Source organism: Plecotus auritus (assembly GCF_963455305.1).
Source record: "Plecotus auritus genome assembly, chromosome: 4".
In the NCBI taxonomy this organism is placed as follows: domain Eukaryota; kingdom Metazoa; phylum Chordata; class Mammalia; order Chiroptera; family Vespertilionidae; genus Plecotus; species Plecotus auritus.
Window position 1 is genome coordinate 10,801,527 of NC_137775.1, and position 26,494 is coordinate 10,828,020.

At 38.5% G+C, this 26,494-nt stretch overlaps 1 protein-coding gene across 2 annotated transcripts in view; it reads left to right on the forward strand.

Annotated features, from left to right (window-relative positions):
- Positions 1 to 26,494, forward strand: part of PPIL4 (peptidylprolyl isomerase like 4) — a 34,755-nt gene extending 8,261 nt beyond the window's left edge. For both annotated transcript variants that reach the window (XM_080665311.1, XM_080665310.1), the window contains exons 7-13: positions 780 to 896; positions 4,282 to 4,406; positions 6,633 to 6,699; positions 11,662 to 11,773; positions 13,732 to 13,828; positions 18,646 to 18,793; positions 25,107 to 26,494. In XM_080665311.1, coding sequence (XP_080521437.1) covers positions 780 to 896; positions 4,282 to 4,406; positions 6,633 to 6,699; positions 11,662 to 11,773; positions 13,732 to 13,828; positions 18,646 to 18,793; positions 25,107 to 25,358 — 918 coding nt within the window. In that variant the 3' untranslated portion in view covers positions 25,359 to 26,494. The remainder of the gene's footprint in view (positions 1 to 779; positions 897 to 4,281; positions 4,407 to 6,632; positions 6,700 to 11,661; positions 11,774 to 13,731; positions 13,829 to 18,645; positions 18,794 to 25,106) is intronic.

Sequence of the window (26,494 nt, forward strand, 5' to 3'; positions counted from 1 at the left end):
TTGAGTCCTTTTGTGATTGACTGTCCATGCATATTAATGCTTTGCATAGCTTTTGCTTTTTAGCCTATTAAAACATTTCTTCAGAATGCCTATCTTGCTTGATCAGTTATTCTAGGATAAGTGTAGAGTTCTTTTTCTTTTCTATGGAGGCAATTCATTTTTCTAGCTATGTTTTTGTGATAATATTCTTTCTTTAGTTTCTGTTCCACCAGAAGAGCCTTAGCTCTGGAAGCTTATATGATTACTTTGGGAAAATGTTTTTGTTTTTTTTTTAATATCCTCACTAAAATTTCAAGAATTTTAGGCTAAATTAAACTATCATCCTTTAAAATAATTTTTCAACTGGGACATATTCTGAATCCAGGCTAGAACCCAGAAATTTCTGTGGAATAATGCACACTTTTTCCTCAGATATTTTAAAGTATAAATTTCTGCTTATGAGACTTCCCTTAAAGCTAACTTTATCTTTATAATTGGATTTGATGCTTAGTTTCTAACATCATTTGTCTTCTGCATTCAACACTTAGTTGGATACAGATAGTTTCTATGTAAATGTTTATTTTGAAGTAACAATAAATTAGAAGATTAGTCTGGCTAATATTATTGAATTAATTTACATCAATTTTCAGAGGTAAGTTTCACATACGTGAAACAAATGAAGTTAATCTATTCTAATGCATTTGATGGAACTAAGAATAAAGCGTAATGTCCCAGATTTTTCTGTTTTTTAAAATTATATATACACATATACTAGTATAAGATAAACTTTTGTCTTACAGAGTGGTCGAATAGGAGCAGATGAAGAAATAGATGATTTCAAAGGAAGATCAGCTGAAGAAGTAGAAGAAATAAAGGCAGAAAAAGAGGCCAAAACTCAAGCTATTTTATTAGAAATGGTAAGTAATTTTCTTTGTTCAAATAGTTGTTCAGTAATATATTTAATACATGCTTACTGTTGGTTTATCTATTTCTGGCTTTTTGACAGTCTTAAAATATAAAAATTTAGCTAAGAGTATTTTTCTGGATTAGATTTTGTGTAAAATAATAACACATGAAAGTAAACAAATTTGATTCCACTATTAATAAAGTGCCAAGTGCCTTTTTAAAAAATGGGTAATGGATATCCAACTTACAAATATTTATAAATTTTAATTGTTATACTCATCATTTTAAAAGTGTTTCTTGATTAAATTTTACATATATTAACAAATAATTTTTTGTACAACTCAAGTATTGAGATTAAATATTAGAATAGTAGTTACAGGATAAAATAAACCTGCGTAGAACTGAGAGAGAGAAAGAGAGAAACATCGATATGAGACAAACGTTGCTTGCCTCGGCCCTGACCAGGATCGAACCAGAAACCTAGATTTGTGCCCTGACCAGGAATCATATCCAAAACCTTTTGGTACATGGGGCGATGCTCCAACCAACTGAGCCACCCGGCCAGGGCTCATAGTCTATTGTAAAATTCATATAGCATCATCAGTCTGAAGGAATAAGTATTAAAGACTATAATTCAGTAATAACTTTATTGAATTAAAAAAATGGAAAATAATACATTTTAATGAGCACACAGTGTCAGAGAACATTGACCCAGAACAATCAACACCAAGTCAAATTATAAGAAAAATTATAAAAACTGGGCAACAAGAGTAAGTGACATATAAGGGAAAGAACATTAGATTATCATCAGAATTTTCAGCAGCAAAAGTATAAAAAGTTCATGCCTGAAGAAAATGGGCTAATGTGTTTTTTAATTTTTATTTGCAGATAAATTTATGGAAAATTTATAAAAATATAGTATAGAGAACTTCTATATACTTTTTACCCAGACTTACCAATTTTTAAATTTGTCACATCTGCCTGATCATTCATTCTCTCTCCTCTTCCTCTCCTCTCCCTCCTCTCTCTCCTCTCTCTTTCTCTCTGTTCTCTCCTTCTTTATGTTTCTGATGATATATGTACATGCACTTACTATTTTTTCTGGACCATTTGAAATTAAATTGCAAACTTCCTCACTATGTATTTCCTGAGAGCAACAATATTATTCTACATATTCACTGTACAGTTATTGAAATCAGGAAATTAAATATTGATAGAAATTGCAGTTCATGCTCCAATCTTGTCAGTTATTTCGGTAATATTCTTTATAGCTCTACCTCTCCCCACCCCTCCCCAGTCTAGAATCCAACTTTCAAAACCTGTCAAGCCCAGAAGGGTGATGCATATCTTTGTGTTTAATGGGATACATCAGTGAAAAAAAGATTTGCCTTTGTGGAATTTATATATTGGTATAAAGCCCATTATTATTAACTAAAGTCTATAATTTACATTAGGATGAACTCTTTGTGTTGTACATTCTGTGGATTTTGACAGATGCCATGTATCCACCATTATAGTATCACACCGAATAGTTTCATTACTCCCCTAAATCTTCTTCGTTCCACCTCTTCATCCCTATCTCCCACAACCTTTGATAACTACCGATCTTTTCTGACTGCATTATTTTTGCCTTTTTTCAGAATGTTTTATAATTGGAATCATACAGTATGTTACTTTCAGACTGGCTTCTTTCATTTAGCATTATGTATTTAAGGTTCTTCCATGTCTTTCGATTGTTAGTGTACCACAGTTTGTTTATCCATTTACCTATTAAAATACCAGTTGCTTCTAAGTTCTAGCAAGTATGAATAAAGTGCTGTAAACATTTGTGTGTATATTTTTGTGTGGACATTTTTTAACTCATTTCGATAAATACCTAGGAGTGCAATTGCTGGGTTGTATGGTTTAGCTTTGTGAGAAACTGCCAAACTAGCAATAAATGAGAGTTCCTGTTGCTCTGTCTCATTTCCAGCATGTGGTGGTGTCAGTGTTTTGGATTTTAACCATTCTAATACATGAGCCTGTCCTTTTTGGTCCTCGCTATTATCTTCTATTTTCTAAGCACATCGTTTCTCTTACTTACTTGTGTGTAAGTAATATAATGATAATTCAACTAGTGTTTTGCATTATCAACCAGTGTTTTGAACTTCATAACTGTTAAGAGTATTTTAAATTTCCTTGTTATTTTTGACAAGTAGTATAGTAAGTATTTTCCTAACATTAAATTTTTTTATTTGTGCTTCCTTGATATGTGATATTTCTGTACTGTAGGTGCTTTTGGCAATTTTACTGATTTGCTCTTCCCCAAATGTTCTGTGATACTTCTTACTGGACATAGGTGGTGCTTGTTTTTAATAGGCTTTGAAGACATTGAGCAGATATTATTGGTGGTGTTTCTTCTTGCTGTTTCTGATTTTCATGACTTCTTTTTGTTTTAGCATGTTTATTGAAAAGGAGATGCTTTATGTGATAATGTTATAAGAAATCATCTCTGAGAGTTTTTGAATGAAGGAATATTGTTTTCCCCATCTAAAGGCCATGGGAAAATAATTTTCCCACAATGAAACCAACACCACCATGGTTTTCTCTCACTGTTGCCCTCACTGCTTCTTCAGTGAGAAGTGGAATGCTCTGCTCAGTGCAGTGGTTGACTGTGAAGTTGACTCAATGTGACTGAAGGAGATGATAGTGAGGGTGAGAGTAAAAAGCTAGAAACACTATTCAGGAATTATTGCTGTTCATATTGAACAATAATGTGGAAAGAACTGGTATTACTAATCACATAAGGCTAGATTTAGTAAGATAATATTTTTCAAAAGCTTAAAATCAAGCAAAACTAAATAATATATTGCTCAGGAATACATACCTATCTGGTAAAACTCTAAAGATATGCAAGGGGATGGCCAAAAAGGAAAAACAAGAAGCAGGGTATCATTATATCTGGTAAGCGAGGCAGAGGGATAATGGGATCAGGAGACATTTTAGTTCTTAGCTATTGTCATCATGGCTGTTTTTTATGTTTATGTTTCATAACTTAGATATACTTTACATAAATTCTGTTTTAATATATCAAATAGGAAAAAGTGAAGATAAAACCCAAATAAACTTGGGAGTCAAATCCCAACTCAGTTGCTTATCATTGTGTGGCTTTGGGCAAGTTAGTTATTTAACCTTTTTGAATTTCACTTTGACAAAATGGATTATTATTTTAAGCATTATTTTAAGAATTGTCAGTAATGAATTTTGAGGTCTTATTTAGATTTCTTTTTCTGATCCTGCAGTTTATAATGTAAATTTAGATGTTTTAGGAAATTTGGCATTTTGATGTGGGTAAAGTATTTAGAATGGAAAATAAGTAAAGGAATTGATTTATATTTTTGTTTGTTTATAATTTAGGTGGGAGACTTACCTGATGCAGATATTAAACCTCCAGAAAATGTCCTGTTTGTGTGTAAATTGAATCCAGTGACCACAGATGAGGATTTGGAGATAATATTCTCAAGATTTGGGCCAATAAGAAGGTAATCTCTAGAATTAGTGAAAGATTTTAGTAAAACTAGGTATTAATTTGTGGCTTTCTAATGACATATTTCTGATGAAGCTATGAATCTAGGTGAATTTTGTACAGGTGAATTTTACAGTTGAATCTTTGGGACAGAGGGAAGAAAATAATGTATGTATGTGTGAGTATATACTGTATAAGAATATATACATATAGCCCTAACTGGTTTGGCTCAGTGGATAGAGCGTCAGCCTGCAGACTCAAGGGTTCCAGGTTCGATTCCAGTCAAGGGCATGTACCTTGGTTGCGGGCACATCCCCAGTAGGGGGTGTGCAGGAGGCAGCTGATTGATGTTTCTCTCTCATCGATGTTTCTAACTCTCTCTCCCTCTCCCTTTCTCTCTGTAAAAAATCAATAAAATATATTTAAAAAAATATATATATATATATATACGTACATACATACACACACACACACACACTGAATGGCCAGATTATGATCTCTGAACACATAATAATCTGGCCACTCAGTGTGTATCCTATATAATAAAAGGCTAATATGCAAATTGTCCCCTCAACCAGGAGTTCGACCAGCAGGCAGGCCAGCCAACCGCCCATGTCCCCTCCCCCTGGCCAGACCCCACCCATGCACGAATTCATGCAACGGACCTCATATATATATATATATATATATATATATATATATATACACACACACACACACACACACACATTTATATACATACATATATACATACATATACATACACACACACACACACACACACACACACACTGAGTGGCCAGATTATTATGCGTTCAGAGATCATAATAATCTGGCCACTCAGTGTATATATATAATTTAGTGATTTTACAACACATTTTCACTGGAGGTGGATGGAACAGTTTAAATCTAGTATTGAAAACGTTTTATCTCATTTATATTCTCCTTAGAATTACCAGCAATCTGTATCAAAATTAATTTGAATCTAAATTTTTCCAGATATTCTTTTGGCTAATTTCCTCTGCATTGTTAATGCAAAAGTCTACTAAGTTAGTGTTCCTGTGAGAAAGGGAAATATTTTATAATTAATTATAAAGTATTATTTTATGGCCCTGGCAGGGTGGCTCAGTTGGTTGGAGCATCGTCTCATACACCAAAAGACTGCGGGTTAGATCCCAGTTAGATGCGTACAGGAGGCAACCAATTGATGTTTTTCTCTCACAGCGATGTTTCTCTCTCTCACTTTCTCTCTCTCTCTAAAATCAATTTTAAAAAATTATTATTATGTTTAGAATTTCATTTCATGATTTTCTCCCTTGAAGCCATTCTTAATTCTTTCTGTTGAAATAAAAATCTTTCTGTAAATGACTACCCAATTTATTCCTTCACCTACTTACAATATATCATATTTATAAAAAATATTCCTATACTGCTGCTTTTTATTTTTCAATTTTAGACATATGCTGACTTCCTGCTAAGCAAGATGGAGATTTTAACTCTATTACTAATTTCCCATGTTCATTCTTTCTTCCAACTACTTTGGTTATGTCATAATTTTGGTTAGGTCATTGTTCAATATTTACATTTTAATGTGTATGTAACTACTGTAACAGCTGAACCGTTTTCTTTAATGTGATTATTTTTCCTTTTTCTCACAGTGTTTTATTTTCTTGTTTCATTTAATGTAAAATGATACTTAGGATATGTTAGGAAAAGGACAAGCCAGTCGTTTCAGCTCAACCTTATTAGCTCTTTCTCTTGGTTGTTAAGGTGGATTAGTTCTATAGACTAGCTATACTTGTGGGGTTAAATTTGAGCTTGTTTTATATTAAAATTCAAAAACTCCAAAGCATAAACTTACTAAACATGTGCTATATATGTATGAATGTGCATACATTATTCTAACAGTAACATTAGATATTCTATAATTTACATATAGGGACTAGAAATGAATTATGATTTTAAAAACATTTTAGCAGTAGTTTACTTTTGCTACAGGCAAATTAAGTATTTTTATCTTATTCTTCCTTCAGTTCTTCGGGAATTTAGGGCTGCAGGCCTATATAGGGCATTTAGAGTAGAATTAGATTATGTGATTACTAGGCTGGTGAACTAGTTAAAAAAAATTGTTATTGGAAAATTTAACTTTGTCTTTTAATAACTGTCTTATTTTGTTCTTCGCTTATGAAGTGTGAGAGTGAATGCTTTTTTAAAAAGTCACTTCTCCCAAACTTTCTTTCAGTTGTGAAGTTATTCGAGATTGGAAGACAGGAGAATCCCTCTGTTATGCTTTTATTGAATTTGAAAAGGTAGGTCATAATATAGATCTATTAAGTTTGGTATTTTTTTGTTCTTATATGGTTTTAAAATGTGAAAATTATAGAACTCATTCTAGTCCCTAAGATTAGGAAATGATTGTGCCCTTTCTTTAGGCACCAACAAAAACTAACTGTATTATAGTCAAACTAGTGGCCTGGTGCCCGAAATTTGTGCACATTAAAAGGGGATTAATTAGAGGAAATAATTTAATATTGCTATTTGCCCTTTCTCTATAATAGAAGTGTCAGATATGAAAGAAAATTAGTAAAATGTATATGAAAACCTTCCTCCTGTCAGAGTCTGGGGTGCACTTCGGGACCCAGAGTCAAGTCCCCGCCCACCCACATGCGCCTCAAAATCACTTGAGACCCAGACCCGGCCGGCACCCCCCCCATTGGGCTAGATCCAGATCCAGCCAGTCCCACCTTTGTCAAGCCCTGCCGGGCAGGGGACGTAGCCTCAGGTCCCCTGGCCCGGCGCCAGGACAGGGGGTGTGGCCTGAGGTCCCCCAGCCCAGACCTGGGGGGGGTGCCTTGAGGTCCTCCATCAAGCACCACCAGGTGGGGGACATGGCCTGAAATCCTGTCAAGCCCCGCTGGGTGGGGGGGCATGGCCTGAGGTTCCCCGTCAAGCCCCGCCAGGCGGGGGCGCAGCCTCAGGTCCCCCGGCCCAACCCTGGGAGGGGGGCATAGCCTCAGGTTCCCCATCAAGCCCCACTGGCAGGGGGGGTGCAGCCTCAGGTCCCCCGTCAAGCCCCGCTGGGTGGGGGGCGCGGCCTGAGTTCCCCCGACCCAGCACTGGGGGTGCACCTTGAGAACCCCCATCAAGCCCTGCTGGGTGGGGAGCATGGCCTGAGGTCCCCTGTCAAGCCCTGCCAGGCAGGGGGCACAGCCAGGTCCCCTAGCCCAGTACCAGGACGGGAAGCGCACCTTGAGGTCCCCATCAAGCCCCGCTAGGTTGGGGGCATGGCCTCAGGTCCCCTGGCCTGGCACAGGGGCAGGGGTTGCAGCCTGAGGTCCCCTGGCCTGGCGCCAGGGCAGGGGGCGAGGCCTGAGGTTCCCGTCAAGCACCCCCGAGTCGGGGGCATGGCCTGAGGTCCCCAGGCCTGGTGCCGGGGTCAGGGGCGCAGCCTGAAGTCCCCTGTCAAGCCCCACCTGGTGGGGGGCATGGCCTGAGGTCCCCTGGCCTGGCGCTAGGGCGGGGGGAGCAGCCTGAGGTTCCCTAGCCCAGCAACAGGATGGGAAGCGCACCTTGAGGTCCCCTGTCAAGCCCTTCCAGGTGGGGGGTGAGGCCTGAGATCCCCTGTCAAGCCCTGCCAGGTGGGGGACACGGCCTGAGGTCCCCTGTCAAGCCCCACAGGGGCGGGGGAGGGCATAGCCTCAGGTCCCTGCTGATTGCTTGTTAAGGCTCCTTATGGGAACTTGGCCTCAGCTGTGGGTGCAGCCATCTTTGTGACGGAGTGATGGCCAGTTAGCATATTCCCTCTTTATTAGATAGGATAGGTCCGTGGTCAGCAAATTGCTGCTCGCAAGCCACATGTGGCTCTTTGGCCCCTTGAGTGTGGCTCTTCCACAAAATACCACGGCCTGGGCAAGTCTATTTTGAAGAAGTGGCGTTAGAAGAAGTTTAAGTTTAAAAAATTTGGCTCTCAAAAGAAATTTCAATCGTTGTACTTTTGATATTTGGCTCTGTTGACTAATGAGTTTGCCGACCACTGGGATAGGTGATAAATTCAACATTTGTTGATGTTAATATATGTGCCTTTACATTAGATTCAGGTGCAGTCTGTGTTCATGAATCTTGAAAACTTCAAAGTTTTAGGTAAAGTCCTTCACACTCTATGAATGATTTTTCAGTGTTTTTAGATAGATAGATATAATCGAGTAAAGAAAGAGAACTGGACTGAGTGTTAAGTTCTAGATATTAATATGAGCTTTGTCACTGACCAGCTATTGTATGACGTTTGGCGGTTTAGAACTCTTATTTCCAGGTGTTAACGTCTTTATAAATAAAGCTTGTGTATTGGATTAGATGGTACCTTCTTGGTCTAAAATAATAATGATAACTTAGGTTACTCAAATAACTTTCTTTTAGCCAGGCATTATACTACCTGACATGCATTTAATCTTTACATTTAATCTGTGAGATAGGTACTGTCCTCCTTTTCCAAATAAGTAAATTGAGACACATAGTGATACCTGGGATTTAAAATCATGTCATACCTGGGATCTGAACTTACATATGTGTGAACTTAAATAAGTTCACATTGCTTTTTGCCACTATGTTAGGTGAGGCTATTTTTTTATGCAGCTTTGAACTGATGTGTGTCCAATAGTAACTCATTCTAAATTATAGTTATCCCAAAGTATTTATTGAACCCCTTTTATATATCAGTGTGATAAGTCCTAGGACTACAAGATGAATAATGGAGGGTTGGGAAGACAGGCACCTAACAAATTTTACCTAGATATTGTCGGGTGTACCAGAAATGGTATCTACCAGGTACATTGGTGGTTTGGTTTGCTATGGATACTTCTTATAGACCTGACAGTGTCATTCCATCATTGAAACTATAGGATATATTATTTATTTACTCACATAATTTCATTTCATTTATAGCACATAGACTATTTTTTTAAAAATATATTTTATTGATTTTTTTTACAGAGAGGAAAGGAGGATAGAGAGTTAGAAACATCAATGAGAGAGAAAATCGATTCAGCTGCCTCTCGCACACTCCCTACTGGGGATGTGCCCGCAACCAAGGTACATGCCCTTGACCAGAATTGAACCTGGGACCCTTCAGTCCACAGGCCGACACTCTATCCACTGAGCCAAACCGCTTAGGGCTCATTTATAGCACATAGACTATTGACTGCCTATGTTTTTCAGTGTTCTGCAAATATACCATTTTCCATGAATATGTAGTGCAGTTCAACTTTATAGAATCTATGAGTTCTTTATCATGATTCAGCATTTCCATTTTTGAGGTGGATCTTTTGTGACCTTTTTCATTTCTTGAAAATCAGATTAAGCTACATCATTCTGCTTCATAATTTCTCATGGCCCGTAGCCTTTTTGTAAGTGTTCATCATTTAGTTTGTATTTTTGCATGTACGGAAAGTTCTATATGTTTTGGATAATCTGATCCCCCAATTTTTTAAACTGAAGAGTAAAACACATACAGAAAATGTATAGCTCATGGGTAAACAGCTTGACAAATTACCGCAGTTATTGTACCGATGTAGAACCATCACTCAGGTCAAGAAATAAAACATTAGCAGAAAAAAATTATCGGGATCCCAGAAGCCCTCTTTGTGTCCCCTGCAGATAATTTCTCCATCACTGCTACTTCTGACAGCATAGGTTGGTTTTGTCTAATTTTAAACGTGATATAAATGTCAACACGTATGTATTTTTGTATTCAGCTTTATTTGCTCAGTGTTATATTTGCAAGATTTATATATGTTACTGCATGTAGTTTTAACATTTTTGGTTAATTTTTATTGACATATGGTGTTTTATTGTAATAAATGTGTGTGTGTGTGTTTGACACAATCTGTGAATTATAGAATACTCCTCTAGGTCAGCATCCATAATCAATCACAAAAATAGTTCTTCATTGAAACAAATGAATAGTCATATAAGTGGGATAACTTAAGGCCAAGGCCTCCCATTAGGTCAGGTTTTGCTGTCAAATGGATTTTAACACCAAAATTTATAAAAACAACTTTAAATTTTCAGGATATTTATGGGTTTTGACTAAAAGGGCTTGTGGATTTGGATAAGACAATTGGTGCCTGGCAGGTGAGGCTCTGGTTGAGCATCAACCCATGAGCCAGGAGGTCATGCACCGTTCAATTCCTGGTCAGGGCACATGCCTGGGTTGTGGGCTCGATCCCCCATAGTGGGTGTGCAGGAGGCAGCCAATCAATGATTCTCTGTCATCATTGATGTTTCTATCCCTCTCTCTGAAATCAATAAAAAAAAATGTTTAAAAAAAAGACAATTGGTAAGTATATGTATGTCCACTACAATTGAACTGCCTCAGTTCAAATCTTGGGCTCACCCTTGCCAACTGTGTGACCTTTGGCAACTTCGGTACCTTTGTAAACTTCTCTTTTCTCTTTGAGAAAATGTAAGGTAATAATAGATAGTACCTCATACAGTTGTCATCAGAGTTAATTGAGGTAATAGATACAAATCATTTAATAGCATTTGGTTGTAGTAAGCATTCAAATCTTCATTTTGTAACAACATTTTGTATTTTCAGTATTGTGAAAATTTTTCATAAAGATTTATGCTTAGTTTTTTGTTTGTTTGTTTGTTTTTTGCCTGCAGATGTGGTTTATTTTGTTTGCACACAGTTTTTTCAAAAATCTAAATTTATTGACAACACTTTATAAAAACCTGGGTTTTAAGTTTCTTCTGCCAAAATCAGAACATTTGGCACTCCCACCCCAATTTCTCCATAGCAACCGTCAGCTGGAGCTGTAGGAGCCAACCCAGTGATGTTCAACCTTGATAGCACAGTAAGGTCACATGAGGCTCTTTTTCAAAAATACCGATACCTGAGCCCCACTGCAGACCGACTAAACCATCATTTTCGACAGCAGCAGTCACAGAAAATGTTTACTGGGTGCTTAGAAAGCACCCTGGAAAGAAAGCTGACATATAAAATACATTCATGTTGGGGACACAGAACATGTGTGAAAATGATGATAACCACACAAGATACAAGATCAGCTTAGCACCAAGTGTGGTATATAAAGCAGTAGCTCTAGCTTATTTGAACTACCTGGAGGGCTTTGAAAAATCCTGATGCCCAGATGTGCACCCCAGACCAATTACATTGAGATCGAGAAGGAAAAAAGGAACTCAGGTATCAGTATTTTTTTAAAGCCGGGATCCCAATGCACAGGAACATTTATGCTTAGTTTTTATAACTATAGGAAGAAGATTGTGAGAAAGCATTCTTCAAAATGGACAATGTACTTATAGATGACAGAAGAATACACGTGGATTTTAGCCAGTCTGTTGCAAAGGTTAAATGGAAAGGAAAAGGTATGTTGGTTTATTTCTTTTCTTTTTTTCTGTTCTGTTTTCCGTGCTGTGTGTGTGTGTGTGTGTGTGTGTGTGTGTGTATTTTAAACTGATGATTAATATATTTTCTATGTTTGACTATATTATAAATTACTTGTAATTACCCACTGCAGGCATGACATTTTTCCAAAGTAATTATTATGTTTGTGGTGGCTTGGTTCTTCTAGATGCAAAACCCTTAATACGTTTTGCCTAAAGTTTGTTTTATGTTTAGAATTTCCTTTCATTTCATGTCTTTCCCTGTATATATTTTATATACAATCAGAACACCTCCCTGTGTACCTCCAGTTTACTTTACTTGTACATTCAGTCTTGGGCCCTTCTGTAGGAAGCCCTCCCACTAGGACATTGGTCAGCAAACTGCGGCTCGCGAGCCACATGCAGCTCTTTGGCCCCTTGAGTGTGGCTCTTCCACAAAATACCACGGCCTGGGCGAGTCTGTTTTGAAGAAGTGGCGTTAGAAGAAGTTTAAGTTTAAAAAATTTGGCTCTCAAAAGAAATTTCAATCGTTGTACTGTTGATATTTGGCTCTATTGACCAATGAGTTTGCCGACCACTGCACTAGGAGCATTTCCTCATTTGTGTGGAGGAGACAGGAAAGGCAGGGCAGCAGCAGGTCTGGGCCATGGGTAGGAACTGAATCCTCATCTGGCAGGAGACTAGGCTTGAGAGTAGAGAGGCTGTATGGAATGCTCTCTCCTTTCCTGCCCTGCCACTGTAGGCCAGTCAGGATTTAATAATAGGTCCTGTTTTTCTGAAGAGATCATTGTTGAGGAATAAAGGTGCTCTTAAGCAAAAATTTTAAAGCAGAGACACCAACCCTCCCATCTCGCATCTCTCAGCAAACTTCTACACACATCCTGCTGTCCCCTGTCTGCTAGGTGCTCTGTTGAGATTTGGGGACAATGTTTCTTTTTTTTTTTTTTAAATATATTTTATTGATATTTTTACAGAGAGGAAGGGAGAGGGATAGAGAGCTAGAAACATCGATGAGAGAGAAACATCAATCAGCTGCCTCCTGCACACCTCCCACTGGGGATGTGCCCGCAACCAAGGTACATGCCCTTGACCGGAATCGAACCCGGGACCCTTCAGTCCGCAGGCCGACGCTCTATCCACTGAGCCAAACTGGTTTCGGCAGGGGACAATGTTTCTTTTGACAGATCACAGGTCTTTAAAGCCTCACTTCTTCCAAACTTGTAAGTTTCTTGCATCTCAGACTCAAGTCCCAAACTCTTAGTTTCCCTTGGATCTAATGTTCTCATGGATATAATGGCTTCACTTAAACACTGCATTATTTTCCAGTGAACTTATGTATGCACTGTGTCGTTTAGAATTTGACAGTATGGTGTTGTAATATTCATGTATTTCATTAGGTGGCAGCATATGGCTACCAGTTAAAATAGTAATGGAGAATGAATTATTATGATTCTTTTGTTCTCTTCTCAGCCTTTTTCTAGCCCCTGATATACACTGAGTGGCCAGATTATTATGATCTCTGAACACATAATAATCTGGCCACTCAGTGTATATCCTATATAATAAAAGGCTAATATGCAAATTGTCCCCTCGACCAGGAGTTCGACCAGCAGGCAGGGCGGCCAACCGCCCATGTCCCTTTTCCCTGGCCAGGCTGGCCGGACCTCACCCATGCACAAATTCATGCACCGGGCCTCTAATATATATATATATATATATATATGTATGTATACACACACACACACACACACACACACACACACACACACACACTGAGTGGCCAGATTATGTGTTCAGAGATCATAATAATTTGGCCACTCAGTGTATCTGCCACTTATAAAATCGCTCTTGTATGTTATACCTCTTATAAAGTAATTTCTGTTATTGATTAATTAGGGGATTTTTCTTACTAAGTTTTTTCTTATTTTTTTAATAAATAGGTGGAAGATATACCAAGAGTGATTTCAAGGAGTATGAAAAGGAACAGGATAAATCATCTAATTTGGTTCTGAAAGATAAAGTAAAGCCCAAACAGGAGTATCCTTCACAGGAAGCAGTTAGTCAATATGTGTTGACCATGCACTCTGTGTAGAGTACTCTGCGATATGTTATAAAAGGTCACAAAGGTCGTAGAAATGTCCCTAAGCCAGATGGTTTGTGAAGGAGTCATTATGTTTATCTCTTTTCACTGTCTTATATATACTTTGCTTTTTCAGTGTATTCTCTATTATGTGGAGAAAGTTAGGGTTGAAACAAATCTTTAGCTTTCTTTTCCCTCCCTACTCTTAGGTTAAAGTTAATACTTATTCGCAGAAGATCTTCAGGTAAGATTCATATATTCTCTATATAATTGCAATATTTCAAATTCTTCATAGTCAGAAATTTCTTTATTATAGCTAACCAAACCCTTTGTGCTAACCTTCCTCGTATGTTTAACTTTGGAGATGGTAAATATGTAGACAGCAAAATCCTGTTGTTCCTTTACATAATTAGGCTGCTTCTTTCTGCTTAGTACATTGTCAGTCTAGCAACAAATACTGTTGGGCTTCTCTTGTGTGCAAGAGTTGACTTTTATAGGATTAAAGAAATTCATTGACTTGACCATTTTATTTAGGTTTTTCCAAGTTTTAGGTTGAGACAAGTAAGGAGCAATGAAACATACTGTTCATATTATGTCATTTTAATTTTTCATTGATGTTCTTATTATAAATTTATCACTCCACACATTGTAAAGCTTACTTCTTTTATGATTCTTTCTTTAAATGGTTTCTTTGTTTTCTAGTTTCTGTTGCTGTTTTAGGGGTTCTCTTTTCCCATACGTACATGGAACATTTCTTTTCCAAGTAGTCATCAAGGAAAGATGAATTTTGGGCTGACTGTTAAGTACTTACTAGAGGCCTGGTGCACGAATTCATGCACGGGAGGGGTCCCTCGGCGTGGCCAGCAATTGGGGCCAATGGGGGGGTGGGGGGCAGCCGGCCGGGGAAGGCACTGCAGGAGGTTGGCTGGCTGGCACCCCCCACATTGGGGTTGATTGGGGAAGCCAGCTGGCTGGGGGGTGGGACCGTGGGAGATTTGGCCCCAGCAGCAAGCTAACCAATTCTGTGAGGAATAGGGCTCCCTCCTCCCTCCTGTCTGGGTCTGGGGTGCGGGTGAACAAGATTCGTGGCTGTCAGGGCCCCAGCAGCAAGCTAATCAACGGCCAATTCTGTGAATAATCGGGCTCCCTCCTCCCTCCTGTCTGGGTCCGGGGTGCAGGTGAACCAGATTCGGGAATGTCAGGGCCCCAGCAGCAAGGTCTGGGTCAGTGCACGTCATAGCTACCAGCCAGTCATCTGGTCATTCCCTCCAGCTGCTGGCAGGCACCCGGGACCTGGGCTTCCCTCGCAGCCCCAGCTTCGTCCGGAAGGTCATCCAGAAGGATATCCAGTCTAATTAGCATATTACACTTTTATTATTATAGGCTAGAGGCCTGGTGCATGAAAATTCGTGCACTTGTGGGGGGTCCCTCAGCCTGGCCTGCACCCTCTCACAGTCTGGGACCCCTTGGGGGATTTCCGACTGATGGCTTAGGCCCTCTCCCCGGGGGATTAAGCCTAAGCCAGCAGTCAGATATCCCTCTGGCAGCCTGGGAGCCCTCGGGGGATGTCCGACTAATGGCTTAGGCCTGCAGGGAGCAGACCTAAGCCATTAGTTGGACATCCCTAGCGCTGCCGCGGAAGCAGGAGAGGCTCTCATCACCATCGCTGCGCTGGCCAGTCATGAGCCAGCTTCTGGCTGAGCAATGGTCCTCCGTGGAAGCACACTGACCACCAGGGGGAAGCTCCTGCGTTGAATATTTTCCCCCTGGTGGTCAGTGCGTGTCATAGTGACCGATCATTCCTAGTCATTCTGCCATTAGGGTCAATTTGCATATTACCCTTTTATTATATAGGAGGATAGATTTTTTTTTTTTTTTAAATATATTTTATTGATATTTTACATAGAGGAAAGGAGAGGGATAGAAAGCTAGAAACATCGATGAGAGAGAAACATCGATCAGCTGCCTCCTGCACACCTCCCACCGGGGATGTGCCCGCAACCAAGGTACATGCCCTTGACCGGAATCGAACCCGGGACCCTTCAGTCCGCAGGCCGACGCTCTATCCACTGAGCCAAACCGGTTTCGGCTAGGAGGATAGATTTTTAAAGCAGTGTTGATTGTTTACAATACATAAAGCATTCTAGGGGTTAGAGTGGGTAAAGTCTGCAGTATGTATGCCGACATAATCAGCATGAGGAGAGGCTTTCACTTGCAAACAGACCAAACAGTAAGCTAAGATTTAGTCTGAAAAGATAAACATCAGAGAGGATATGGTTGAAATCTTAAAATCATAAAAGGTATGGATGAAATACAGTTGAGATTTATTTATCAAATCTTTAAAATTAACTATAGTTAATTTTAGGATAAATACTAGTAACTGCAGCTGCAAGAAGAGGAGTGTGTAGGACAAATCAAAGGAAGTACAGTCATAGAGTATAAAGTAGAAGCAGGTGTCTTCCTCCATAGAATTAGCTCAGGCTCAGAAGAAAGAGTATGTAGTATTACAGTGTTTTGAATTGAAGATGATAGATTACTAAGAGTGAAGAAAGGAAACGAGGCATGTTTGAGAATAAACCTCTAGTCCAGTCCTGTCCAATAAGACTTTGTACAGTGATGGAAACCTACTATATCTCCACTGCCTTATATAGCTACTAACCACGTGTTTAATGAATTTAAATATAAACAATTACAGTGAACAGCACCTGCTTTAGGCTTTTGAAGTTGATGGAAAAGACAGACATGTCCTGGTGTAAACCACTGCTAATTATCCTCAATCGGAATATTGAACAAGAAAAAGGAAATTCATGAGTCTGACCCTGCACTCTATTTCCTATTCTGTTACTAAAACAATGCTGGCTGTGACCCACTAAATGGACTTTGCACTCCATTACTGGATCATGACCAGCATTTTGAAAAACATCTCTCTAAAGCCTTTTGGACAGAGGGAGAAACATGTGAAAAGCTACACGCTAAGATGAAATCATAGGCAAGGGCTATTGAATTTGTATCTGAAAAAGGAGAAGATCCAGAAGGTATCCTGGAAACCGTGTGATATGGTGTGCCATAGTATAAAGGAGAAAAGAAGTTAGACATAATAGAGTAATAATAGGACAGTACAGGCTGACTAGCCATCTTATGAAAGTGAAAAGGTGCAGTGGTTTCCTGGTTAATCTGAGGTAGACGTGAGTCATCACGGAGGAAAGCATATCAGCCTTGGGCAAACTACGGCCCGCGGGCTGGATCCGGCTGTTCTATCCGGTTCTCTTGCTCTCCCCTCCGCTCCTTTACTTTGAATTTATATTAGTTCACACAAACACTCCATCCATGCTTTTGTTCCGGCCCTCCGGTCCAGTTTAAGAACCCATTGTGGCCCTCGAGTCAAAAAGTTTGCCCACCCCTGGCATAGATTGTGGCATTGTGGAAACAGATAGGACACTCTGGTCCCTAGGGAAGTGTGTCTGCGATTGCTCTAGGCCCACATGCCGCTAAAACAGCTCTGCGTGCGGGGCTTCCTCATAAGCTTTCTTTTGAAAACCACTCTTCTAGCCTTCCTCAAAATCTGTTTTAGAAATTGAGATTATTTTCAGCAGAGGTTGTAGTAGTTTTATATTTTCTCTTATTGTAAGACATGGGTTAGTTTTATTTATATTAGAGAAAATACCTATCACTGAATTAAAACATTACCACTATTTTTATAACATATTTATGTAGAATTTTAACAAATTCAGTCATTGTTCTACCATCTAGACAAATGATATTTATTTTCCCTTGTTCCTTCAAGATTTGATCTTTGTAAACTTATAATCACTGTATGGTATATATCGTTTTTGCTTTGAGCTTTTTTCACTTTTAATTTTTCAGAAACACTTTCCCAGGTTTTTCATAGCATTAGTTTATCATTGTTAATAACTTCTTTTATAAAATATCATGTTGAAGTACTACAATATAATTGAATCTATAGTTATTACTAGGCTATTTGTTGTTCCTAGTTTATCATTAAAAATAATCCTATTATGTATACCTTTGTTCATTTGACTTGTTATTTAATTTTTTACATTAAATCTTTATTGTTGAAAGTATTACATATGTTCCCCCTTTCCTCCCATTAACCTCTCCTACTCGCCCCAGTCCCCCACTCCAGGCCTTCACCACCCTACTGTCTGTGTCCATAGGTTATGCATATATGCATACAAGTTATTTGCTTGCTCTCTTTCCACCCACCCCCTCCTTCCCTCTGAAATGCCACAGAATTTTTATAAATTCTTATTTGAATTTAAGCATAGTAACTGTTGACATGCACTGCTAAATTTCCTCCTAGCAGGTGAGCTAATTTGCTCCTCAGAAGAAGAGTTACATGAATGTACCTTTTATCTTACGTAGCTTTTCTGGCTTTGGAGTTTGTATTATCTTAATTTTTTCTAGTTAAACATGTGCCTCATTTTCTAAGTTTAGGTTTTCTCATTATTGACAAATGTTTCCTTATTTTTTAGATGCTCATATTTTAATTTGTGGATATTTTATGTCCCCCTCCATATTTTTTGCCCATTTACAATTGCTAACTGCCTATGTACAATCAGGGTTTTTTCCATTTTTTTCTATGTAATGAAAAAAAAATGAATCCATTTTATTTTAGAAATAAACTATACTTGTAAGATGCTTTTATTTTAAAAAGTTATCTTTAACTTCTTGGTCTCCTTTGTTCACCAGATTCTTAGGTTTTGATGTATTACCAGTATTCGTTCTCACGCTTGTCCTTAACTAGCTGCTGCAGTGCAAAGTATGATCTTATATTAGAGGAGCAGTCAGAAGACTCAAAATCAAGTCACTCACACACAAGTAAAAAACACAAGAAGAAAACCCGTCACTGCTCTGAAGAAAAAGAAGACGAGAACTACATGCCAATCAAAAATACTAATCAGGTACTGCTAATGTCCAGACTCAGCTGTGGAGAAGTAAATATTTTATCCCTTTATAAATTACATCGTAGTGATGAGCATGTTCTAAGTCTAAAGTGTAGAATGGTTTCACTGGGCAATGAACTTTAATTTTCAAGAATATATATCACAAATTATAAAGATTGCTTTTGAATTAACTTAGTATGTAGCTTCCCATTGTGGAGCGAGTGATTTCCATACCACCTGTGGACACTCCTTTGTTCCCATGAAAGTAAGTGTGGTTGTGCTCAAACAGTTCTCACTTACCGTTTTATCACCAAGTGTTGTGTGCTGCACCTAAAACTCTTTTTTAAAAAAAATGTTTTATTGATTTTTTACAGAGAGGAAGGGAGAGGGATAGAGAGTTAGAAACATAGATCAGCTGCCTCCTGCACACCCCCTACTGGGGATGTGCCCACAACCAACGTACATGCCCTTGACCGGAATCGAACCTGGGACCCTTCAGTGGCTGACGCTCTATCCACTGAGCCAAACCAGCCAGGGCCACTTAAAACTCTTGAGGGTTTAGGATCTGTAAAACGTTTATTCCCTTTTGTATTGTATATATGATATGAAAACAGTACTCATAATTGAGCATCCGAAAGCTTTCTTTAACAATGCATTTTCTAAGACAATAATAGTAAAAATTCCCCAAAGAAAATTGATTATAAAGAGAAGAAAGCATTTCCAACCTGCATTTTGGCTTTTAGTTAAATGAAAAACAAATTACACTACAGCTCCTGCTTTTGTTTTACCGTGTGAAGGCATCTGGGCCCTGGTGGAGGAGGAGGTGTCCTAGGCCCAGGTGAGAAGGAACTCAAGATGGGGAGGATGTCAGGCAGAGACACTATGGAGAGATGCAGTATGGTTGGCAGAGAAGCCAGGTTTAACTTTCCACACTGCTCGTCATTGATGTGACCTCAACAAGTTACTTACCTTTCTGAACCACAGTTTCCTCTCTGTGAAATGGAGATAATACTTATTTCACAGGCATGTTCTTCAGACTAAGTGAGAAAAATGTGTGTGCAATCATTTTCGACACTGGCTTTTGTTACTACTTATATAGTCAAATTTCTATGTTTTAAATCAGTTGGAGTACTTTCTCTGTGGTAATGCCATTAATTGGATTCATGTCACAAATTTTTTTTAAGGATTGCTTTAAAATTTTTTGTTAGTTTTAAAAATCATTTATATGGTTCCAAAATAAAATCTACAAAATGGTACATGCACAGAATTGAGCTTCTATCCCTGCCTTCTCTACCTTTTCTCCTCCCCACTTGTAGTTAACCATTTTAATGTGTTTTATTCATTTAAAAATTTTTCAGCAAGCATATATTTTATATATATTCTTAGCCCCCTATTTTCTAGATAGCAGATATTCTTATTCTTTGCTGTTGTCTAACCAGAGGTATACCTTCTCCTTTCCACAGCCCTTTAGCTATTTAAAGCTTGCCTTCCTTCATGCCCTGGCTTCTGTTTTTAAGTTACACCTTTGTCAGTCCTTTAAATGATCCACACATGAATCAGTAATCGCTAACATCTTCAGAGTCTTTACAGTCAGGTGGATACTGTTGGCCCCATTTCACAATACAGACAGTGAACACGGAAGAGGTGAAGCAGCTTGCCCATAGTTTTACAGCTAATAAATAGTGGAGCACAATTTCAATTCAGACTTGTACTCCTCACAACTCTACTGCTGCTCTTCTTACCTAGAATATACTAGTATTTGTCAGTTTTCTTTTCTAAATCTTACTGTTAGTCTAATATAATTTGTCCCATAGCGTAATATTTTAGTGTGATCTAATAGGAACATCTCCCTCCTAATGTTTGTACTCTGTTAATAAATTTAGCTTTCTTTGTTAATATATTTTTATTGATTTTAGAGAGGAAGAGAGAAACATCAATGATGAGAGAGAATCATTGATGGGCTGCCTCCTGCCACCCCCAACTCGCTCGGGATCAAGCCCAAATATAGGTCGAGGCTCAACCATTGAGCCACACTGGCCAGGCTACTTAGCTTTTTAAATGGTGGCTATATCATATTTCTATGAATATGTAATGTTTTTCACTAAAAACCCTTAATTATCGCTCCCACCCCATGTATCCTTCAGCTACAGCTCACCATCCTGCACTTGTACATGGAATCGTCAATGAATCTAGGCCTGAGATACACACTGGTGTGTCTGAGATGAGGTTTAAAGAAAATCCAAAGACAGGCTGCATTTTAAGTCTGTTATTTCTTCCCCTTATTATGAATCTTTTTTTTAAATTTTCACCCAAGGATATGCTTATTGATTTTAGAGAGAGAAATGAAGGTTGGGGGGGGGGGGTGGGGAGGAGGGGAGAGAGAAAGAAACATGGATCAGTTGCCTCCTGTAGGTGCCCACCTGGGGATTGAACCCACAACCTAGATCTATGCCCTGAGCAGTAATTGAGCCTGAAACCTTTTTGGTGTATGAGACAACGCTTCACCCAACTGAGCCACCCGGCCAGGGCTTATGAATCTTTTCTATCCTGCTGTTTCACTTAAGACTTTACATTAGCAAATATCCTCATTTGGCACAGAGTAAAAAGCATCAAGTGATATTTTGGGGGAATACTGTTGTTGTTTTTTAGAGAATATTAAGGTAGTTGCCAACTATAAAATTGTTAAATTCCAAATAGTAATCTCCTAACTTTATTCTTCCTTTAAAGTGTATTAAAGCAGATGCGTGTTTTTTAATTGAGGTAACATTGGTTAATAACATTATTTAAATTTCAGGTGTACAACATTGTAATTTGCTATCTGTGTACACTATAGTGGGCTCACCAGTCTAGTTTCTAGTCGTCACCGTAAGTTTGACTCCCTTTACCAATTTTGCCCCCCACCACCCCCTACCCCTCTGGTAATCTGTTGTCTGTATCTTTGAGTTACAGTAAATGTTTTTTATTTTATATTTTCATATAATAATATAGCTATACTAACTTTTTCTTACTATTTTTTATAATAAAACAACATCCATATTTAAGATTTAAGTGGGCCCCAATTTTTTCTATTACTCTGATTCTCATCCTTTTGATTTCAGTCTCAAAAATATAATCATTGCCGAAACCGGTTTGGCTCAGTGGATAGAGCGTCGGCCTGCGGACTGAAGGGTCCCGGGTTCGATTCCGGTCAAGGGCATGTACCTTGGTTGCGGGCACATCCCCAGTGGGAGGTGTGCAGGAGGCAGCTGATCGATGTTTCTCTCTCATCGATGTTTCTAGCTCTCTATTCCCTCTCCCTTCCTCTCTGTAAAATATCAATAAAATATATTTAAAAAAAATATATAATCATTAAAGGGAATTTTCAATACTAGGTAATTTATGTGTATAGCTCAACTTTTTCTATTTGTTGCCATTTTGCTTGGTGAGCTTCATTTCCTAAGAATGTTTTAACGTATTTCTTCAAGTTCTTTGTTTTTTATTTAGTGACAACCTTATTGTTCAATTTGAAAACTTCTCTATTTAAATTTTCCACCTGTGTCTTAATTCCAAGGTGGTTTCTGTGTTGTTGAGGTTTGGGTTTTGCTAGACTTACAGGAAATGAGTCTTCAGCTGTGGGTTGCCTGACTCAGATATATTCATACTGGTTGTCAGTCCTCTGTGGTTTTCATAGGTGTTTAGAAGTCTTATAATTTCGGACTCTATTTTTACTGTCATTTTAATCCTTTAATGTTATTTTAGTGATTTAGATTTAGCTAAATCTTTGATTTAATTCCAGTGACCAGAGCAAGGATAATTTTTAGTTAGATTAGACTTTTTTTTTTTTTTTTTTTTTTTTTTACTTTGAAATCATGGATTGGTTGGTTACTTTAAATTGGTCACTTTATGTTTTCTTTTCTTTTTAGCCACATGCTAGTTTAATCATCTTGTCTTATGTCTTAAACGTATAAAATGATAGAATTGTTTAAAGTCTGTACTAGAAAGGACTTAGAGCTCATCTAATTCATTTCCTTCACCTTAGATATGAGAGCCTGGCCCCACAGGCCATGGACCTTATAGCTTAGTGGGAAAGCTGGAAGTTTAATGTTTATTTTGATTCAGTCAGGTGTGGGTTGTCTTCATTTTTTCTTTATCACCCCCATTTCAATTTTATATTCCAATTATTGATCAATTAAATCATTACTTCCAACCTGGACAGACCTCAAGTGTCAGTTTTCTTATTTCCGGAATGAGGACAGTCTTATACTCCAAAAGCACTTAGCACTGTGCTAGCCCGTACTTCGAGGACCTGTTCTAATGTGGCTTCTTCCAGGCACCTGCACTTTTCTCCTTCATGCTCTCAGTGCTGATTCTTCCTTGCTTTTCAGTTTTCACCGACACTGCTTGCATTAGCCTTCTCACTGCCAATCCAACCCAAACCCTCTTAATCTTTGAGGCTCATCTCAAGTTCTAACTTTTCTATAAAACCTTCTCTGATAAACCTAATCTCAAAAAATGACAAAGACCATCGGAACCTAAAGCTGCGTGACTTCAAAGCTTGTGTAGCTTTGAAATTACTCCAAGTTGGAGAGGTTTTAAGATTTCAGTCCATTTCAGATTTTCAGGTTCCTCAATTTTTTCAAAAAATTAAGTACTACATACCCCCCCTCTCTTTCTCTCATTTTAAACTCTTAAAGCATTTAAGTGCCAATATCCTATCTAATAAAAGAGTAATATGCAAATTGACCACTCAAACACACGAGATGGTCGCCCCCATGTGGTCAAAGATGGCTTCCCCCATGTGGACACAAGGTGGCCAGCAGGGGAGGGCAGTTGAGGGCAGTCAGGCCAGCAGGGGAGGGCAGTTGGGAGGGTCCAGGCCTGCAGGGGAGGGCAGTTAGGGGCAACCAGGCCTGCAGGGGAGGGCAATTGGGGGGAACCAGGCCAGCAGGGGAGAGCAGTTAGGGGTGACCAGGCCTGCAGGGGAGGGCAATTGGGGGAAACCAGGCCTGCAGGGGAGGACGGTTAGGGGTGACCAGGACAGCAGGGGAGGGCAGTTAGGGGCAATCGGGCAAGCAGAGGAGCAGTTAGGCATTGATCAGGCTGGCACGGGAGTGGTTAAGGGGTGATCAGGCTGGCAGGCAGAAGCAGTTAGGGGCAATCAGGCAGGCAGGCAGGCGAGCGGTTGGGAGCCAGCAGTCCTGGATTGTGAGAGGAGTCCCAGATTGGAGTGGGTGCAGGCTGGGCTGAGGGACACGAATTTCGTGCACTGGATCTCTAGTATGTAATAATGTGCTAGAGGTTTTACAGAGTTATACATCAGCTGTCTCTTTATGTTAAAAGTTTATTGTCTCAACCAATTCAGAAAATAGGTGTACAGACAGAATTGTACATGGCTACATTTTGTATATGTTATAGGAAGCACAAAAATTCTTTTACCTAAGGATGGAATATTTTGTTAGGAAATAATTAGTAAAGGGTTAAACCAAATACCGATTCATGATAAGAACCATAGGGATTGTGTGGGAAATGATGAATTGGTTTATAATGTATTTCATAAACACTGATTATAGTGATCATATTAGATCTCCATTTACATACTGCAATCTCCATGCCAGGCATAATGTACAGTCTCTAGACAGCTATGGAATAACTATGAGTCATTTGCTTAAAATTCAGTCTTTAACCAGGGGTATACTGTAGATTTTGAACCTTGACATTTACATCTACTTTAATAATATCTATGGTGATAGAGGCGAGACCCTTGGGAGTTCAATCCTTAGGATTTGCCTTTCCTCTGAGAAATCTTTTAAGAAAGTTGAATTTTACACACTATCTCTTGAAAGAGCTTTGGCTCTGGTCACTTTAGATTTCAGCCTCTTGTTGAGAGAACTCATTTTAATTAAGGGCAGAATACAAGCAGAAATAGAATTATAATTAGCCCTCTCCTATATGGGAAAAGTACTACTGCTACTCAATATGAAGAATAGAACATTTTGGGGGAGTAGAGAAGGGGGAGGTGGAGAGGTAACCGTACATAACCAGAATTTTTAGTATTGCAGTTTTGCTCTAAAGACCTGTTCTAATTTCAATTGGGCAATTTCAGTTTTTTGTTTTTGGTTCTGTTCCTTCAGTTTGGCTGAAATAGATACAAACCAATGAGACTGATTAGAAAAATGGTCAAATCTTTTTCTGAATTATTTTTGCTTTTTAATTTACAAAATGTCTGGCATTAGTGGTAGTGTTCAAACTTGAGCCATTACAACTGCCTGCTAATGATGGGCTTGTCTGTAAGTTTTATTAACTGACAGTGATTTTATGAATTCACTTGTAATTCTCTTTATTCCTTTGACAGGATATCTACAGAGAAATGGGGTTCGGTCACTATGAAGAAGAAGAAAGCTGTTGGGAGAAACAAAAGAGTGAAAAGAAGGACCGACCTCAAAACCGAAGTCGTAGCCGATCTCGAGAAAGGGATGGTCACTACAGTAATAGCCACAGATCCAAATACCAAACAGATCCCTATGAAAGAGAAAGGAGTAGGAAGAGAGACCGAAGCAGGAGTCCCAGGAAATCCAAAGATAAAGAAAAATCTAAGTACAGATGAAACATGAAGAATCAGACATGAGTGGCTAAAATACTTACTCTTGTCTAACTAGAGTAATAGATGTTCAGATTTTGTGTCAAAACAGTTAAAGACTCTGCTTGGTTTTTTCCTATATTCTAAGTGTCCCCTTTATAGATTAATATTGATTGTGTGGGGCACAGAAAGACAATAAAGAATTGAACATTTTCTTTGTATATTTTTTTACACTAATTTTATTGTTAAACATAAATAGTAGTCTTCATTTTTCAAGTCTTTCACATTTTCCACTTTTTAAAAATGAAGTATTTCATACCTACAAAAACACACACATGTATATATAAGGTATTAAAAATAATTATCTTTGTACCTATCAGCCAGGTTAGGAAATGAGTATTACCTGCATTTTGGAAGTCCCTCTCCTTCTCAAGTAATTATTATGAATTTTGTGTTTGTTATTCTCTCACTTGTTCTAGTTTTACAATATATGTATCCCAAATGAAATGTTAAGTTTTGTATGTTTTTGAATTTTATATAAATGGCATAATGTATGCTCAGTTCTATGACTTGCTTTTTTTGACTTAGTACTTTTTGGGGGTTACTCATTTTTATTGCCGTATAGTTCTATGAATAGACCACAGCATATCCATTCTGCTGCGGAGGGATGTTTGGGTTTTGTTGGTTTTGTTTTTGCTATTGCAGACAATGCTGCTATGAATATTGTATATCTAGGAGGGACACTGCTTGGCCATGTGGTATGGAAGTCTTCATTTTACAAGATAATGCAACTCTTCTGCGTGGCTGTACCAGTTTATGCCCTCCCAGCACTATGTGAGTTACCTTTCTTTCACATTTTCTCCAACACTTCTTAATTCTAGGCCTTTTCGTTTTGCCAGTCTCGTGGAGGTTAAATGGCATCTTATTGTGGTGTCCAGCAAGAGCACTATTACTCCTATCTTTGTTCTTCTATGGTGTCCAGCAAGAGCACTATTATTCCTATCTTTGTTCTTCTATGTGTAATGTGCCTGCTTTTACCTTTTTGAGTTTTAAGCAGTTTGATTATGATGTGCTTGGAGTAGTTTTTTTTTCATGTTTCTTTTGCTGGGGCTCTTTACCTGTGGTTTTATGGTTTTCATAAAATTTGGAACATTTTTGGCTAT